The sequence below is a fragment of the Pituophis catenifer genome, unplaced genomic scaffold (genome assembly GCF_029215685.1).
Source record: "Pituophis catenifer annectens isolate HBS135680 unplaced genomic scaffold, rPitCat1.0.hap2 SCAF_1, whole genome shotgun sequence".
In the NCBI taxonomy this organism is placed as follows: Eukaryota; Metazoa; Chordata; class Lepidosauria; order Squamata; family Colubridae; genus Pituophis; species Pituophis catenifer.
The window spans coordinates 118,807,897-118,828,982 of record NW_027256881.1 but is presented as its reverse complement, the minus strand read 5'-3'; the positions used below and the strand labels follow the sequence as shown (position 1 = coordinate 118,828,982).

Sequence of the window (21,086 nt, the reverse complement as noted above, 5' to 3'; positions counted from 1 at the left end):
TCACTCCAAGAATAGAGCTATTCCATCCTGATACATGGCTTTATTAAAATACAAGGAAAGCAGAAAAAGAAGATGCTAATAGGCTTCTTGTTTGCCCTATTGTGTGTCCCTACCCAATGTGACAGTGATTGTATGGCCAATATACAGTATTCATTTATATCATGGCAATAAAGCATTTCACAGGCAGGATGGAACAATCTAGAATAAAAATTGGTAACACCTAGCCCACTTGAGCTGATCTTGAAAAAGCTGAGTACCATCAACCTGATTAATAATTACATACAATATACATGTTTTAAATAAATAGTTGTTTTGATGGAAGACGTATTATGATAGATATAGCTTTAAGTAAGGTGAACAAATATATTTCATATAAGGTTTCTCTGCCCCAGCTGCCATTATGTTTATCTCCCACTTCAAAAACAGACTTTTCTGGTTCCTGACAGAGTAGGAAGATCCATCTGCAATCACAGGCTTCAGTGAATAGGTGCTAGCGGTGGGTGGTAAGTTGTTACAAGGGAAGTAAAAAATACGTTTTACTGAGCTCGGTATAGGTTGATGTACCTAGGGCTATGGGAGTAATTATTCCTCATAATTATCCAACTAGGATGGGAAATTTTCATCAAGCACTAAATTAATTCATGGTTTCAGAGGTGACTGTGTAGAACAATAGATAGCAGAACAAACATCAATTTCACAGCATCACGGTGGCGCGGTGGTTAGAGTGCATTACTGCAGGCTACTTCTGTTGACTGCTGACTGCCTGCAGTTTGGCAGTTCAAATCTCACCAGGCTCGAGGTTGATTCAGCCTTCCATCCTTCCGAAGTCAGTAAAATGAGGGCCCAGATTGTTGGGGGAAATATGCTGACTCTGTAAACCGCTTAGAGAGGGCTGTAAAGCAGTGTAAAGTGTATATAAGTCTAAGTGCTATTGCTATTGCTATCAGAAAGCTACCTGATGTTGAAGTTTGTCTGACATGTTTTGTAGTAAAGCCAGAGCATCGTTTACTCTTATTCTGTTCCCATTGAAATTCAGAGCCCAGAACTCTGGCTCTGACAAATGCTGAGTTGTTTTATAACCATTTCATCATTTGGGGGGGGAAAGTACTTAATTTCTAGCCCTCTTAACAAGCTGAGAGCAAACTGATAATTTAATAAGCAGACCCGGTGACTTTGCTTAATCCACCATTCTGTAAGAGTTCTCTAATTCTCACTGGACTAAGTTTAGGTTCCACAGAAGGAATAAACAATATAATTGTTTTTGTTCAAAACCGTACTACTTCCCCCGTTTACTTTTATGCTTTTCTTCAAATGCCTATAAGAATGAGAAATTATGACCATAATTTGTTATTTTCTTTCTAGCACAACATTTTGGGAATCTATTTTAGTGTCACTTATATTGTTTTAGAGCTAGTCCCTTTATTATATTGTTGTGAATTTATTCTATTCAATGTGTGGGTCATTTAAGCTGAAAAACTATTGAAGAAGCTCATTTTGAATGGAACAGCAGCTCCCTCTAGTGATTTTTACTCCTTCAAACTCTTATGTAGTGCTGAAAATTCTTCATTATTATTATTATTTTTATTTTATTTTATTCAATTTGTATCCCGCCCTTCTCCTAGTGGACTCAGGGCGGTGCACAGCCAGAACTAAAACACATACCAATACAAAATTTAAAATTTTTAAAAGAATTATATGACTTTGGCCCAAAATTTAAAACATTCAAACTAAAACCCATTGACAATTTAAAAGGCTAAATTAATATTAACAGACTATCAAGTTATTTTAGAACTTCATCAGTCATCTCACAAATAAGAAAGAATAAATGTTATTATAGTAATTAATTATTTTAACAAATTTGCCAAGTTTTTATCAAGGGGGGATTTTTTTCACTGTATATGCATTCTCAGTAAAAGAGACACAATTCAATTTTGGTTTGGTATCTCTTTTTAAAATAATGATTTAGATAATGATTGAAAATCACTTTATAATGTAACTATGTTTTTCTATATATTTATACAATAAACCAGTACATGGCTACAGTGCTAAACAAGAATCAGAAAGATTGAGGTTCAAAATTATATTTCAATATCTTTGGCATTTTAATTCTAAAGCCTCTGCAGTACATATTAAACCAAATTTGGCTTTATTCAATATTTTTTTCAGACATACGACATGCTACTATTCAAATACTATAGCAATAAAATATCTAGATTTTGAGATCTGCAATTTGTAGCAAAGTATATCACGATAGCATTGCCTCTGATTAGCTAGCTGACGAAAAACTGGATGTTTTTAACTAATTTTAACTAATCCTTATTTTTAACTAATTTTGAATTAACAATTCTTTCATCTCCATTCCATAGAAATAAAAAAAAATGATGTGCTGGTGTTATTCATATAATCACTCACTTGAACACAATCTAATGTATATAGATAATATTTATTGGGAAAGCCGCTATGTAGAATTCTTGATCTGGGTGCCTCTAATTCTGATTAATTGGGCATAAATATATATTAAATATATACTATTTAAATCAAACTAGGTGGCTGATTTCAAAAAGTTGAGTAAGGCTGGGAGGCTACTGGATAATTCCACAAAACAAAACAAAAATGCAGGATTCTTTTTCTAGACCAGAAATTACAGCCCTTGAATAGAGTCCATTAGAAAGTATCAGAGTTATACATTGGACCGGGAAGTCAAAAACATTCTGGAAAAAAAGAATAGCAAATCTTTGCTATATCGTTATAGAATTAATATGGTTTCAAAGGTATTAAAAACACAAGAGCTAATCTGGACATGGAAATAAAATTGAAGTCATTAAATACTGAGTTCCACTCAAAGGAAGCATTATTATAATACCCTTTAATTGTACAACGAGTGATCAACTGGTTCTCATACTTAAGGCTGGCGCAGAGTCCCTAAGGTCCCATAGTTGCCATTTGTAACCTTCCTAGTGGGCTTCTAACAAGCAAAGTCAGTGGGGAAACTGGCAGGGAGTTGCAAGTCACAGCTACATGAGCAGGGGTGGGTTCTACTTACCTTTACTACTGGTTTGCATTGCGCCTGTGCCCACGCTCTTCTGCGCATGCACAGATCACCTATGATGATGTCCAGGTCAGTGGGCAGAGCCTCCTGCCAGGTTTACTACCGGTTCTTCCGAACCGGTCCAAACTGGGGGCAACCCACCACTGTACATGAGGACCTTGCTTAACAACCTGCCTAGTCCTCACTTAATGACAGCAACTGGGACTGCAACAATTGCTATCACTAAATGGCATGACCATATGGGTTTTTTTTCTGACTTAGAACTATGTCAATGGAATTTCAGGTCCCAATTGGTGTCATTAAGTACATTTCATGAGCTGTATTAGCCATATTAGCACTTGAAGGTGTAGACCACTCCTGAATAACAGAGCATCTTGTAATATATAATGGCCTAGCTTCAACCCATCATTTGAGTGACTGTTAGTGAAAACAGTTTAAAGTAGATGGACCAATTTACTTTGAGAGTGTGGAGCACTAAGTTGTGCTAATATATATAAATGTTTTTTATCAACAAGTTTGAAAATATAGTTCAACTTAAAGATGTTATTCTCCCTTTTTTCCCAAAATAATATTCTGCATGTTGAAGGTTTTAATTTTTAATAAATATTTTGTCTATTGATTCTGACATAAATTATTTTGAGAGATATAATACTATTTGTATTTTATTGCTGTATGCAAGAAAGTATTTCCTGGTGTCTTCTACCTCTAGAAATATGGATCTGATTTTTTTAATAGACATGCACATCATGTAGATCCGATTTTTCATAAACAGGCGCAAAACCCATTTATTCCAGCAGTGCTAGTGTATTTTCAGATGTTATAATAAATTAATAATATCTAGTAATTTTTTAAATGTAGTTAGTGGTACTAATTCAAAATACATATATCTGAGTAATTATTGAGCTCTTTTAGATGCTGTTATCTTAATGTACAAAAAGTAGGAAAAAAGAAAAACGCTAAAAAAAACAGCAAAAAGAATGAAGATAAATTATGTTGCTTATAAGAAATAATTCAGGTATCTTTTATGCAGATCATTTAAATCTTAACCACACAAAATAATATTGATCTCTCTTTTCATTACATTCATAGATGTATATGATTTATAAATAAAAAAGCAAACATATATCAGTAATCAAGATTGTAAATCTAGGTTTATGCCTGTCTTTCCAATACTGAAGAATTATCTCTTTTTTCCCTGCCTTTCTGTTTGAGATACCATAAATCACAAGATAAGTGTTGAGTTTTCAATATATAATTCACATGCACATTCACATTTTTAAACCACAGTGGTCTTTCTAAAAGGTATTAACTAATTAAAATAGGACAACAGGACACCAAACCTATATTGTATGAATAAGTTTAATAACATTTACAGCCAGCTTTTTTAAAATATTCATTGGAATATCCAGTTAATGTGAACAAAAATATTTTGTTGAATTTGTTTTAATTTAAGTTCATAAGAAACATTCTTTAAGTTTTTTAGCCATTGATTAATTGATGTGAGAGATTCTAATTCTTTCAGAGTGCTTGAAAATAACTAATAGTCCATTCCTCCCTTCCTCCCAGAAAAAAAAAAATCATGTCAATAAGAGTCAAAACTGTATTTCCAACTCAAGATGTTGTAAATGTTCTATGCAACCTTTAATGCAAATATAATGGAGCTCTCACTAAAAATAGATCCTTGCCCTGAAGTCAAAGATATCACATACTGTAACATCTTCCTAATTGTGCAATATTATACTTAGTTTTGGGCTTAATGATTTGCATTTCAAAAAGAAATTGAAGTAAAAAAAACTGGTTAAGAAGATTGATAGAAACAATTACTTAAGAAACTATTCTAGAGTAATATTCATTTTTTAGTCTGGTTGTTTCAGGAAAGTCTACTGAGAGTCATTTCTTCTGGGCTATTTTTGGACTTTGGACAAGTTAGTAGGCCTTCTCCATGGTGGGCCCATATTATGAAAAAGTTCTTCCAGCAGCCTAAATGTCATCTTCTCTTAACACATTTCATAACATTGTTAATAATCGTCTTGTTTCATCAAACCTTTAGTTCTATTCATTGGTTAAAAATAATGATTCCTCCATTTAGATATTTATATATTTGTACAAATATATGTGGTTTCCTTTCCTGTTTTATCAGAGGGAGTGTTAGCTGATTTAATTCTTTGGAAGATAATTACTGACTCTCACATATTTAATACAAATGCAAATTAATCTGTTTTATTAATGTTTTCATATCAATACTAACCCTTTTAATTAAAATTGACTGAATTGACACCTTTTATTTATTAAGTTATTTATTTATTAATTAAATTTTTATACCACCTACCTTCCCTGACAAGGTTTGGTTTAGCTAGATATGTTTTAAGTAGGTTTTATCCTATTTTCTGAAATCAGATCTATCTTAATTTATTTGTTGTTGTTTGTGATAATTATTTTGACTTTTAGCTTGCATATAGAGATGAAGGTGAACTAATGTAGTAATATGTTTGATTATATACAACTGTAACAATTCATTGGCAAAAGGAACATAGAAAATTAAGTAAACCTGCTGCTCTGAATCAATTCAGCGAAGCTACAAAATGCATTTAGTCTAATTCACTCTCTTTAGATTTTTTAATAGTCGGTTAGAAGGAAGGTCCAATGAGTTAAGTGGTTTTGTCTCTAAATAATAAGTCATGTTTGAGAATATAACTACAATACCTTTTGCATACACACAGTTTATATTCTGGCACTTTAGTGACCTTATCCAAGTCCACAGTATGATTAACATGGATTTGAAAACATCCATGTGATGAAAGTTTTGCAGAAACTAGAAGGAACAGGCTTTAACATGGATATATTAATTGCATTCCTGCATTTCAAAGAGCATCTATTTTGTGTCTTTCTTTGTGACTGAAACCAAGGGTGGACAGGATATATATTTGGGTCTATTAAGATAGATCTTTGGGGACTTCCAGCTGATGTCGCAGCAAGATCGGACATGAGGAGCAGGTCTCCGCACTCCCGCACTGAGTTGTCCCCATTGGAGGGTTCTGAAAGGAGCTAAAGCCACCCTGTATGGGTGGTGAAGAAAAGAGGGGTGCCCTGCAGGTCATGGAGAGCAACAACTCTTCCATTCGACTCAGGGCTTCTTCCCTCTCATCCACGACAAGGAGAAGAGGCAGCCATTATGGTTGCCATGAAACTGGGGCAACAGTGAGTGGAGCAGGGTGAGAAGATTTCTTTTTTATTTAGACCCTAACTTTAAAAGAAAAAAAAGAGGAAAATCCAGGAAAAGAGACTTTTAGAACTATTTCTTAAAACGGCAAACAACCATAGAGAGAAAAATCCTAGAACCTGAAAGAAAGGAACTAAGGGGAGAAAAGCTAAAGACCTTTTAAAACATAGAAAATTGGATTTTTAAACTGGATAGGCGTTGTTTTGGAAAGGCATTATAAAATGCTGGAACTATCTACTTGAATAGCCAACTTTGTTTCCATAAATTGAATTAAAATTGGATTAATCAATTTATCAGACTTGAAACAATGCTGAAACCTAAGCTGAGGCTGCCATCTACTGGTGAATGGAAAATATACCATACCCACGCAAGCCTGGGAAATTCCTGATAAGAAAAATAAACAACATTCATCTGGAGGTCTGTGGTGATACTTACTGTTCTATAACTACTGTATCTACTTTATGATTATTCGAGACTCTATTGTGAGAATAAGGAAGTCTCTTAAGTAAAGTGATTTTTGATTTGTGGAAAGCTGCCTAGACTACTTAAATGGAACTGATTAATAATCCTGATATGTAAAGAACTATGATTATTGAACTTTCTGAGGAGCAACATTGGACTTGAATATATTGTTTTTGGACTATTGAGTAAGAGCGGGATTTACTAAAATAAGACAAGATGCTCCACCAGGGGGAAATAAGTGAGATTTCAAAAGAAATGGTGTTGATGTTTCAAAGCATTAGGGATACTATGACAAAGAATCACAGAGAGATAAAGAACCTATTGCAAAGCATAAATGGGATAATAGAAAATAATCCTACAACTAATAATGAATGAAGATCAAAGAGTCCAGGAAAGAGAGGAGACAGCAGAAAGAATGGAGGAAAAGATAGAACAGACAAACCAACAAATAAAGCAAGAAGGTGAGAAGGAGACGATGATAAAGATAATTATGAATGATGAAATAACCAAGGGGAAGATACCTTAAGAGATTTAAAAATGGAATTGGATAACATGGAAGTCACTTTTGAAAGGGAGATAGGGGCTTGGGTGGACACTCCGGAGACCTGGCAGTTTAGGAGGATAGAGATGGGAGAAATATTCAGATTGAATGGTGAAGTCACAGATGCTGATAAAGATCCAAGAGAGGAGTATGGGAGGCAAGCTAAAAAACAAATGAGAATTGAAGTATTAAAATGGGCACAAGATGATGGATAGAAAGGAATGGTTATTTTTTTCTTTTTTTCTAATATAATGATGGCCTGATTAAAAACTAGAATAGAGATAGAAATAAGAATACACACCTTTATATAAACTTTATATAGTTAGATGGAAAGATTGGAGGTTGAAAGATTGTACTATTAGGTATGGTTAAATAATAGGATGATTGGTACTAGAATTGCATACTGAAACTTTGAATAACCAAATAATGAAGGACTATGTCTTAATATAAACACATGTATTAACACTAGGATTAGTAATGGTGGCCTGACTAGAAGCTAGAATACAGGTAGAAATAAGAAATAGGGGGAATATTAGCAGATATAATTATACAGTAGATTATACAAGTCAGAAATTTGCTCATCTTTGATAATTAAATTAGATGTTCTGCTGCAATATGAGAAAATTGGGAATTACAGATGAAATATTCATTTCTTTCTGACTACCATTTTGTTTCATCCTGACAATTCACAAGATTTCCTTTTAAATGGTCAAATTAGAATATTGATGGAAAACATGATCTAATTATTATTTTGTATTTTTAACACAAAATAAGTGAACAGGTTACATCGTTTGGATATGACTTTTAATCTGCATAGCTAAATTAGACTTTCAGAAATAGGGCTTTTGTAATGTTTAATCACCTAGCTTTAATTCATTGAAACAGCTGGCAGCCTTTTGATTTTCTTAAAAACAAGCTCTCTTGTCATCTCTTGGGTTAACATGTGTTACTGCCATAGTGAATTCAAACTTTTACTATTCATTTGCCTACCTAAATAAACTATGTGACACATCTTTAATCATTGTCTTGGGTTTGCTTGATTCTGAGTCTGTTTCTCATGTTCCAGAACCAAAGGATTGTCTTTCACCATGTTTAACCACCTCTCTTGCTTTTAATGAAAAAAGATCATATGATCTTTTCATATTTCTATGAAAAAAAATCCGTTCTGCCTCTATATTCTTTCTTTGGCACTTTAATAAAGCTCTTCCATGGAAGCTTTATAACATCTTTCATTCTGTAGTAAAAGTCATACAAATGCATTCAACTTTTCAGCTATACTGTGAACTCAGTTCTCCAAAGCTGTGAATATACCCATTCCTCATTTAGTGACAATTTCAATTAGTGACCATTCACAAATGTGTTAGTAATTAAAAATAAATTTCAATCACTGTGTACATTTATGACCATATTTCAGGCACCTGACAAAAATGCATGTTGGAGTGGGAGTAATGCTGGCAGCTGCATGTAAAAACTTTAAATGAGATGGCACCAACCAATGATCTTCCCAGCCTCTGTCCCTCTCTCTTGCCCATACGTTCACTTAGCAACCATTTTGTGTAACATCCTGGTTGTTGAACTAGAGTTGGTCATTCAATAAGGAGTGAGTATATTCAAAGATTATATTAAAGTTGTTGACCTTATCTCAGAATCTAGAATTGTATGAGGATCAGTTGTTTATGTTGTTAAGTATTGCAGATTAAATCTAGCAGCTAGCCTGCTAATTTGCTTGCTTGCTTGCTTGCTTGCTTGCTTGCTTGCTTGCTCGCTCGCTCGCTCGCTCGCTCACTCACTCACTCACTCACTCACTCACTCACTCACTCACTCACTTGTAAATTTGAGACCCCAGAGCATTGTGCTAAAATTTTTCGGGAACATTTTAGACAAACTTAATTAAATACTCTACACCAGGGGTGTGAAACTCACAGCATCACATTATTGTCACATGACATTTTGTGACTTTTTTCCCCTTCGCTAAAACAGGGGTGGGCATGGCCAACACGTGACACATTCGGCTCACGGGCCACTAGTTCTACACACTTTGGCAGTTTCACTTTCTTATCTTTTTCCTCTAACTCATCTTTGTATTATTATCTCAAATTAATTGGAGTTCTAAAGCTTTTTATTTTTACTTATTACAAATTCAGTTTTGTTATCAATGTTTGGCAACAAAATCCATAACAATAGCTTGCCAGTTTGGATTTTATATCATTGACTCAGAACAATTCTTGGTAACTCATTACTTAAAATTTTATTAAACTAAGGTGACTATTCTATCTTAAATTTGTGACCAAAAGTCTTGTTTCTAAATAATAAACTATATCCTGCATGAATATCTAAGGATGGGTAACAAGCAGAATGATACTTCCTTTGATATGGACAGGGGGTATTCCAAAATAAGCTATCTATTCCCTTTGCATTTTTCCATCTTTCTCTTAAAATCACTGCAATTTTAACCATTCTGCTCCTCTGATCCATTCAGTACTATCAAAACTGTAATAAACTTTGATAGCTATAATTTTCCAATCTTTGTTTCATTATTTTTCTAGTACTTTCATCATTCCTTTTTGGCAAATTCTAATTTTCTGCCTCTTTCTATTTTCACCACTGTTAGTAATGGTGCTTTACTAATTATACTAATATACTGACCTTAGATTTTTTTAAAAAATGTATTAAATAAAATTGAGTTATTTTATCATATATTTGTATGAATGAGCTCATTTCCTCAGTCTGTGGAAAAACAGTTTATGATCAGCTGTGTACAAACAAATTTGCCAAAGATCACTATATTTCTGGGTTGGTAGGTAGATACAAGTCAATAGTTTTTGCTGTATTTTATACCAACTGCGCAATAGATTGAACTGCCATGTTTCAGTTTTTTGAAGAGCTGCTTTATATTTCTTAATCTTTTATGCCTAGAAAATTAATTATATCCAAGCATTTTTTTCTTCATTATGTATAACTTACTTCTTGCAATCATTCTTGGTATATTTTGCATATTTTAGTAGCCTCTTAATTCCTATTTAAGATTAAGTTTGTGGCAGGTGACATGAACCCAAGTTGAGGTCCTCAGGATATGATATGTATCTGTCTGCCAGATTCATGTTTCTTACAATTGTAAGACCTTTCAAATTCCTATGCCTTATCATGTTTCCCAGTTAATAGCTTCTGGCAAAACATGGGAGCCAGCTGTTTCACCTTCAAGAAATTAATCATCTTTTAACCCTCATGTAGTGTACAAATACACTCCTTCCTTCAGCTGTCCAATGCAAAATATTTAATGATTTATTCTCAAGCAAACAGCTTTCCAGAAAAGAAGCGCTAAGTTTAGTATTTAGGAAGATGATTTACCAGTCTAAACTTCAGTTTTAAGTACTTAGACTTGCTGGAACCAGGGTTTCAGGTTGCAACAGTCACCCAAATTTTCAAGACCGGAGATGAATAAATTAAGCTAAAAACAGTATAGTATTAATTGAGAACAATTTGCTCTGTTAATATCCATAAATTTATTTATACTAACAAATCATTGAAACAAATAATTTTATTTTAAAATTTGAATTTTAAAACTGTTACACCCACATGATTATTATTCATAGGAAGATCAGATAGGAAAACTGTTATTAATATTCTTAAAAATAGTTTATACTGTAATCTGGTTTACCTAGCATGTCAATTAAAGGTATCAGTTTTAACTGAAATCAATTCGGGAGATTTTTTTAAAAAATCTAACAAATATGTGCATGAAAACCATGTATATATTGTGTACATGGGGGAGAGAGTGCACATATGCACAAAACACAGATACATACAGAACCAGACTTCTCAAAGCAAAAATGCCAGGAAGAAAGATTAAATGAAGGTCATACTTTAAAATCAATTGCCAATATGTTATGTTATGTTATTATGTTATGTTATTTATACACACATATACATACACACACACATATATATATATTCATAATTTTTATTACATGAATTTGTATGCTACCCAGTTGCAAGGAGTATATAGACTATATAACAACACAAAAACCTCAGCCTCTTTTAATCTCTCATACAACTGTCACAGCTACAACACTGAACAGTATTTAAATTCAGACAAAAGGCACCATTATTATCATCATCATTAACTCATAAATGCCTATTAATCAGGATAAGATTGTTCATTTTTCCAAATGCCAAAAATGAATGAGAAGCTAAGCTCTTCCATAGTGTCAGTGACACCACAAAGATGGTTTGCCTCTGGTCCCTGATCTCCTTGATTTCCCATAGGGTGAGGATCCTGAAAAAACCCCTATCGAATGATCACACAGGATAGGTGGCTTCTAGTCAAACAAGACAGTCCCAAAGTAAGTAGGAGTGAGTTATAGTTGTAGTACCTTATAGAAAAACATTACCAGTTTGAATTGAACAAAGAAAGATAATCAGCAGTCAATATAGAAGTTATTCTGCCAAAGTAGGTTACACAATCCAGGGCACCACATTTTGAACCAATATATTATTCATACAACCCTTCCCTTCCTACACAACTTACTTACATATATACATTTTTATTTCGAGACTAAGCAATACTGAACTCTGTTGGCATGTTACCCTTGACTTTTAAAACACTTTTTCAATTTGAAGTAATTTGAAATATGCCAGCTACATTCATTCGGAAATGCAGAGATGCATATATTGCTATTCTAAATATGATTCCTCAGTATTTATATTGCAATTATATAGTGTAAATTGCTCATGAAAGGAATATTGGATAACCATTATGAAGAGGAAGATTTTGGGAAATTGATCTCTAATTTGTTAACAAATTGGAAAGAATTGATCTTTATTTTCTTTTTTGGGAAAGAGTCCTCGAGATGAAAAGGGATTAAAAGGTGCAAAAGGAGAAAAAGTAAGTAATCAATTGCTATTGATAGTTATGATTGTTTAGCTTATTTTTTATATGGGATTTCTGGAAATTAAAAGTGGCTTTCATTCTTGCCAAAACCTTTAGAAACAGAGAGCAAATCTGGATTTGAGTGAAAGTGTCCTAATAAATATTGAGTTTAACTTGTACTCTGTCACAGGGAGAATATTCTGAAAAAGGAGAAAAGGGGGATTCAGTAAGTACAGCTCAAAATTCCCTTTATGTTTACAGGAACCTGTGAGTATTTCTAATACTTAACAATACATTTAGAATTTCTTTGTAGATAAAATGTGAAGTTTGTGTGTTATCGTCATACCCAAGTAATTGCAGTTATAGGAAGATAGAAGGTAATCTAGTTTGGACAATTATCTCTGGAAGAGATCCATAACTTGGAGAAATCAGTTCATGACCTACCTATGTTTGCACTTGCATTCTTTCATATCTTTTTTTTTTCAGATGAAACATTTGCATAAGGATCTATGCTTAGATTCCCATTATGCAAATATTTCTGAAATTATATTGTTTTCATCTTTGGAACTCTGTGCCTTGGATTTTAAATGTATAGGCCTTATGGAAAAGCTACATCCAGTTGTGAACATCTGACAGATTTGGCAGTTGAATTTGTTGCCACTACTATATGTAATTCAATTATCATGTAATATAAATTAATTTCATCTTGCCAGATTTACAGATCAAAGCATTTATTTGCTCCAGAAGTATTTGTGAAGGGATGACAGTACCTTAATTACTGATCTGAGCAAATGCTCAAGGATTCTTTTCTTCATTATTGATGAACTGATGATACTCATTGATCATGGTTACTTCCGGTGAAAGTGATGAATTATATCCAATATTATTTATTTATTTATTTATTGGTTCAATTTATATGCCGCCCTTCTCAGGGAGGCTTACAATGCGTTAAGTAATAGCCTTCATACTTTTGTATATACCTGCTTAGTAGGGCTTTTGGCCCCCCCTAAGTGGTGTTTTTTTTTATACAAAGTCAGCTTTATCCTTATTCTGGGGCATGTTCCCTATGCTTCTAGCAGTTCTCAAATGCTAAGGTTAAATTTTAGCCATATGGAAACTATAATGACTAAGTGATGATACCACTTTTAGATAGCAAGTTCACATGACAAAAGTACACATGTAACATTTGCACATCCGAATAGAAAACACTTCAAAAGTTGTCTTATAATCAGAACTACAAACCAAAAACTAGAGATATACAAAAATCTTTACCGTAGATAATAAGTTTGTCTTGATCTTGATTTGTCATCTACATTTATGCAAAGCCATGGATCACAAGGGCCACTTTTACAATAAGTGGATAAATGCTGTATATAAATAGAAGTCATCTACTAGTATATCATCATTGGGAACATTTTGCAAAGAAATTATACCAACAGGTTCTGGAGTTAAACTACTTGGCTTGCAAGGGATTTCACTTGATCTATAGACATTAGAAACATAATGTAGTGTGTCATTAGTATATATACTTACCAACTCTACAGTTTCATCTCTAAAGATATATAACTTATCTTTCTTAAAATGTTGTTTTAGGGCGAAGTAGGGGAGCCTGGTCTTCCAGGGTCTATTGGAAATCCAGGACCTCCGGTATGTAAATTATATTTAATGAACAGTGTACGAATTTCTCTTACAATCCAGTAATGGGAACACCATTGATAGCCAGTTCTGTTGTCCTCTGAATGAATTAAACTCTTGTATGTTTCTGTCTCTGTATGTTTCCTAACTACACCTGTATGAAATGCCAAAATATATTTAAAATATATAAATGTTCATAGTATTCCTACTAGCATTTTGAAAGTTAAATCTGATAATAGTTGAAATAATATAGAAAATGTATAAAATTTCATAATGATCTTCCATAACAGTTTTAAAATCCAACCTGATTGTAATTGAACATATGTTTATACAATTGTACAGTTGGAAATTTCTTTGAGATCGTTGTTCAATATAGATACCTATATTTTCCAAGCTTTCCTCATTCGACTTTTTAAAGATAGTGACAACTTTATTCTCCTACAATCTTTTAAATTGTCGTAACTCCTCCAGAAGTCCTCAAAGTTTATCAAGAGAAGTGCTCTGCTAAACTACAGTAACCAAATACCCCATCCAATAATGCCATGTATTTCAGCAACATCTGGAGGCCCACAGATTTTCCACCCCAAACTAAAGTTTAGAATGCTACTTCTTCCCAAAATAAAGAACATGCATTTTATTTCATTCTATTTATAGAATAATGTGTATTTTAACCTTCAGTTTGCATACATAGTAACAGGTAGTCAACAGAAAACCCACCAATTAAAATAAAACTGAAATAGGTTTATAAAGATGCACGAAAAATAAGACATCAGGTTGAAATAATAAAATCAATGTCAGCAATATTATTAGAGATGACTAGATTACATGAAGAGAGGCATCAATTTCAGAGGAAGGAATGGCTCCATGCCATGGACATTTTATAAGAATGACACTACAGCTGAAAAGCCTTTTTTGTTTAATACCCATTTTTTCTCATGAAGTGGAGAAGTGTGAGGACAGCTTCTGAAAATTAATACAGGTAGTCCTCTATTTACAACAGTTCATTTAATGACCATTTGGAGTTATAGCAGCCCTGAAAAAAGTGACCTATGACGATTTTTCAGAGTTACGACTGTTATAGCATCCCCATGGTCATGTGATCAAAATTCAGAAGCTTGGCAACTGACTCATAATTATGATGGTTACAGTGTCCCAGAGTCATGTGATCACCTTTTGGGACCTTCTGACAAGCAAAATCAATGGGGAAGGCAGATTCACTTAACAACTGGGTTATTAATTTAACAACTGCAGTAATGTGGTAAGGAAAGTCATAAAATAGGGCAAAACACATTTCTCCCTTAGCAATATAGATTCTGGGCTCAATTGTGGTCATATGTCGCGGACTACCTGTACTGGATAAATAGCATCACTTCCTATTTCCCATGTTTCTTAAAAATTGAAAAGAAATCTCCCAACTAATCCAAGATCAGTCTGGAGATTTAGTTTCGTTTTTTGACTCAGCAATTGACAAAAGGATCCTTGAATTCAGACATAGAGGAACACCTAAGTCTTGAACAGGGCTGTCAAACTCGCAGCCCGCAGGCTGGTTGTATCACGCGCTGGCCACGCCCATGCCTGGTTTAGCAAAGTGGGGGGAGTCACAATACTTCCCATGATGACGCCGTGACAATGCAAGTTTGACACTTCTGCTCTAGATAGTTCTTGTTTAGTGACCAGCAACTCATTAAGCAAAGCCATTGCTAAGTGAAACGTCATGATTCTACGATTTCACTTGAGTGTTCCTTTCTTTAACAGATTTGTGAAAATCATAATGCAAGGATTGATTACGAAGTTACTTTTTAATTACTATAGTAACTGAATCATTGCTAAACAAGGCACTCACTAAATGAGGACTTACCTGTATTACATTTTCTGTTGCATGCAGTGGTGTGGCTTCTGGAAATCAGGTAGTCTTCTAATTAGAACAGTGTTTTTCCCTTTTGCATGTAGACATTAGCAAAATCAAAATATTAGACTATTTTTGTGCCAATTTCAGTGTATTGATTTTTGTATCTTTAAACAGTAAAGAATTTTATATCTGTTACTCAGAGGCTAGCATTTTCATGTATTTTCTTCAAATATAACCCTTTATTAAAAAGAATAGTATAAATATATGGAGGGTTATTTATCTTTCTCTCCCTTTTCTAAAAATTTCATACTTATCATAATGTTTTAGGGATTTCCAGGACCACCTGGCCCCAGAGGATCTTCAGGAGAAATGGCAAGTATCATACTGCTCATAAGAATTATTCAAGTAAAATATTAACCAATGAAATAATAATATTAAACTGTTGGTGATCTCCTTTTACAAGGTATATGAAAGAAGTAATCAATGTGCAAAGATTTAGAACCAGGCATACTGAGGTGCTCCATGATAACAATTTATGCTTTCACACTTTCACTCATCCCATCAAGTGTGGTAATAAATCACTAAGGCAGGCAGTATTTATATCACCACAATAATGGCTAGGTGATCCTGTAAAATTGCTACCATAGAAGGCCTCAGTAGCTTTATAGCTGTACCTTTGGGTAGTTACGAATATGCCATTCTATTTCTGCGTCTTTGTACTGTTACTAAGAAGGTCAGCCTTAATCATTATTTTAACAGTTTACAGAATAAATATAGATTGGCATATTTTTATTAGCACTTTGGTTCAAAAAACATTTTTTTCAGAAGAATGCAGCTAGAGGCTTGAATGTTGCTAAGATCCCCAGTTTGTTGCCTGGCAGATGGGGAAACCAATATGCCTATCTATTAGTGATTAATTAAAACTGATTTTATATAACTCCAAGTATATGCAAACACTTATCTGGTTTTCAGGTCAACTTCCTTTCATCTACTACCTATTCACTACTCCAGTAACATAAGCCATGACGCCAATTCTTACTTCTGGCAGGAACAGTAGACAAATTCTGAAATGTCCTACTTCTATATTTCTGATATCGCTTATCATGATTTTTTCCCTTTACACATTATCTGCTAAATGAAATAGTGCTTCTTAAATACATAACTTTGAAATATTCAGTTCTTTCTGTGCAGTCACATTGCTAAGATGTTTTTTCACTTTTTCCCCCAGATTTTTCACTTCCCACACTCAAGCTTTTGATCTCTCTGTCTTATTTATTTGAATTGTATAACTATCCTTGAATTCATGTACCTGCATCTTTCTTTTGATATTGGATTCAGCATGGACATGCCAAATTCAATCTTGCGTTCATCTGGCCTTTAGACCTGTTCTCATGATTTTATCTAGCCCTTTTCCTGCTCCATTTTGTTGCATTCATTTCCAAGGCCAGAGACTTTCTTTCATTTTCTTGAATCACATTCCTACTCTATTTCCTTATATACATTTGTGCTTCCATGTATATTTACATGAAGTTCGCATTTAAGATTCACATCGGTCACAGCTCAGCCTCAGAATAATTAAGCATTACTCGTTTAATTAAGGTACTTCTCAGGTGTTACAACCTTTGAATTGGGTCCAAAGGCCATAACTGTCTTCTCAATTGTCTCACCATTATTTATGTTAGCTACAGTTCCAAGAGCATTCAACCTCAGGAAGACATTTTGTTTTTAGACTTCCTAATTCACCATCAGTAGAAATGGATTATAAGGTTGTAGCTGCCAAGAAAAGTTGAATTCAGATACTCATGAAATTCATTCAGAAATTTTAGGCAAGTGAAATGTTACCACACTTGTTTACTTATTACAAATTTTAAAAACAGTGAGGTACACATAGTTCAATGTAAGAGGATGAAACATAGATTTTTTTTTCTCATCTATATGATGAGCAGAACATAGTAATTCAAAACTAGTTTCTTTAACATTTCTATGCATATATAAATGACTTCCTTGATCAACAAAAAATCAAAGTCTGTGAGTTTCACCTTACACAGAAATGAAATAAAAGTGTTTTTGCTATAGTGGAAATAATTCCTTTTTCTCTGGTAAATTCATACGACACATTTTGCTATTTCCAGTGATTAGACAGATAAAAGATAGACAGACAGACAGACAGACAAACAGACAAAAGCATGACAAAATCACTCAGATTCGGGAAGATCTGGACTCTGACTGGGTAGGTTCAGGTCTTGAGAATGTTATCTGGGATGAGTTTGATCCTGTGACTCCTGATGATGTGGACAGGATTCTGGGTAGACTGAACATGACCACATGTTTGTTGGACCCGTGTCCCTCCTGGTTAGTGCTGGCTTCCCGGGAGGTGACGCGAGGCTGGCTCCAGGGGATTATAAGTGCTTCATTGGGTGAGGGTGACTTCCCCACCGCCTTGAAAGAGGCGGTGGTGAGGTCTCTTCTCAAGAAGCCTTCCCTGGACCTGGCAGTGTTGTCTAATTATCGTCCGGTCTCCAACCTTCGCTTTGTGGCGAAGGTTGTTGAGAGTGTGGTTGCGAGACAGCTCCCCCAGTACCTGGATGAAACGGCGTACCTGGATCCGTTCCAGTCGGGCTTCAGGCCTGGTTACAGCATGGAAATGGCATTGGTCGCGTTGGTTGATGATCTCTGGAGGGCTCGGGACAGGGGTTGCTCCTCTGTCCTGGTCCTATTAGATCTCTCAGCGGCTTTTGATACCATCAACCATGGTATCATGCTGCACCGGTTGGAAGAGTTGGGGGTGGGAGGCACCATGTTGCGGTGGTTCTCCTCCTTTCTCTCCGACCGGTCGCAGTCTGTGTTGGCAGGGGGGCAGAGGTCGATCCCGAGGCGCCTCATATGTGGAGTGCCACAAGGGTCGGTCCTCTCGCCCCTTCTGTTCAACATTTATGTAAAGCCGCTGGGTGAGATCATCCATAGTTTTGGGGTGAAGTACCATCAGTATGCTGATGACACCCAGCTGTACATCTCCACCCCGGACCACCCCAACGATGCCCTTGAAGTGATGTCCCGGTGTCTGGAGGCCATGCGGATCTGGATGGGGAGGAACAGGCTCAGGCTCAACCCATCCAAGACCGAGTGGCTGTGGTTTCCGATGTCCCGATATAGTCAGTTGACGCCATCGCTGACTATTGGGGGCAAATCGCTGGCCCCCAAGGAGAGGGCTCGCAACTTGGGCGTCCTCACGGCTGTCTTTAGAAGAGCACTTGATGGCCGTAATTGGGAGGATTTTCCATCAGGTCCACCTGATTCGCCAGTTGCGTCCCTTTCTGGATCGGGACTCCTTAAACACGGTCACTCATGCCCTTGTCACTTCCCTCCTGGACTACTACAACGCTCTCTACATGGGGTTCCCCTTGAGGAGCACCCGGATGCTCCAACTGGCGCAGAGTGCGGCCGCACGGGTGGTTATGGGAGCGATGTGGCGCTCCCATGTAACACCTCTCCTGCGCGAGCTGCACTGGCTTCCGGTGGTCTTCCGGGTGCACTACAAGGTTTTAGTTACCACCTTTAGAGCGCTCCATGGCTTAGGGCCTGGTTATTTACGGGACCGCCTGCTGCCGCAAACGGCCTCCCACCAGCCGGTACGCTCTCACAGAGAGGGACTCCTCTGGGTGCCGTTGGCCAAACAATGTCAGCTGGCGCCCCCCAGGGGGAGAGCCTTCTCTGTGGGGGCACCTACTATCTGGAACGCGCTCCCCCCGGAGATACGGAGGATCCTGGATCTACGCACCTTCCGCCGCGCTCTCAAGACCTTTTTATTTCACCAGGCTGGTCTGGCCTAACCTCTCCCATTCTCTTTTTAATGTAAATTTTAATGTAAATTTTTAATTTGTTCTTAACCTGGGGTTTTAAATTTGTCTTGGGCTAAATTGATTTAATTTGATTTTACTTCTGCTCTTAAATTTTTTATTCTATGTGTTTTATCTTGTGCCTGTTCACCGCCCTGAGTCCTTCGGGAGTAGGGCGGTATATAAATCAAATAAAATGATTTTTTTAAAAAAATGTATAAAGATGACACACTTTACTTTCTTTTAATAAAATTAATTGTAAAGCATCAAAGCTATTTAGTTTTCTGCTTGTCTTCTTTAGAATTTATTTTAGAGTATTTACACACATAATATAAATCTAAATAGAACTCTAATAAATGGACTATTTGTTCAGATATATTCTAATTTATTTCATGTTTTATGTTCCTTTATTTAAGGACAGAGATAAAAAGAAAATAAGGATAGGTAATAAAGTCAATGTGGTTGAGACAAAGTTGTCTTGGAAAACTTTTTGCCATGCAATTATGTCTGCTTCCTTCATTAAAGCCTTTAAATACATAAGGTTAAAAAATTTGTCTCATGCTTTGAAAGCAAATTAAAAAACAAATTTATGTCAGATAAACAAAATCTGATTTTATGATCATGTTTAATAAGACCAAGATCAGATTACAATTTCTTAAACAATTCATTTGCCTTAGTAATATCTAGCACCATCTATAAAAAAGGAAAGATAATTTAGTGCTTATGTTTTACCCTATATCTGTTTTAAATGTACTAATCATTTTTAAAAGAAAGAGTGAACAAACAAAAAGAAAACAATAAGAAAAATATTAATTTTCTATAATATGATAATAAGGAATTACCAAGATTGTAAAGTTAGCACTCAGTATATTTTTGATTAGAAATTACATTTAAGTATATTATATTATTTTAACAATATAAGTAAGAATTTAAATTTTTGAGCTTAGTGCCAAAATTTCCACTATTTGTTGTTTAAAAATACAAAAAATAAAGAAAAAAGAAGATAAAATTACTGAAAATACCTTAAATATTAGTTAATGGTTTACTTGTCTCAGGTTTCAATCTTTTAGTCAATTCTTTTTCTCTTTAAATACTGTACTCTAGACAAATATATTTGCCTTGCTGCATAATATATAAATGTATGGAAACCAGTCTTGCTAATCTTCCATTTTCCTAAGCCACAAATAAACATAATTCTTCTTTTTTTTATTGAAAAAGTTTTACAATTACATTTTCTCCCCAGTTTCCGCCCCCCCAACCCTCCCTAACCTCCCTAACCCTCCCTAGCCCCCCCAACCCACCCCTCCCCCCGGACTTCCACAGAATATAATCCAAATCAAAATCCCCTTTTTATAAAACTTGAACCCCTCCACCCCCTCTATATTTTTCACATCTTTACCAAATTCAAATATTCTATCTCTATATAATACTCTCAGTTAAAAACTATCTGATATTTCCTAGTTTGATATTTATTCTGCACATAATCTATCCACTTTTTCCACTTCCATACATAAGCCTCTTGTGAGCAATCTTTTAAGTATGCTGAAATCTTCGCCATCTCTGCAAAGCTGGCCATCTTCAAAGTCCATTCATCAATAGTAGGCATAGCTTCATTTTTCCAATA

At 35.0% G+C, this 21,086-nt stretch overlaps 1 protein-coding gene across 1 annotated transcript in view; it reads left to right on the top strand.

The window, feature by feature from the left end:
* Positions 1-21,086, top strand: part of COL19A1 (collagen type XIX alpha 1 chain) — a 170,385-nt gene that overhangs the window by 103,275 nt on the left and 46,024 nt on the right. The window contains exons 16-19 of the mRNA XM_070954645.1: positions 12,113-12,157; positions 12,333-12,368; positions 13,736-13,789; positions 15,954-15,998. Of these exons, the coding sequence (XP_070810746.1) occupies positions 12,113-12,157; positions 12,333-12,368; positions 13,736-13,789; positions 15,954-15,998 (180 nt within the window). The remainder of the gene's footprint in view (positions 1-12,112; positions 12,158-12,332; positions 12,369-13,735; positions 13,790-15,953; positions 15,999-21,086) is intronic.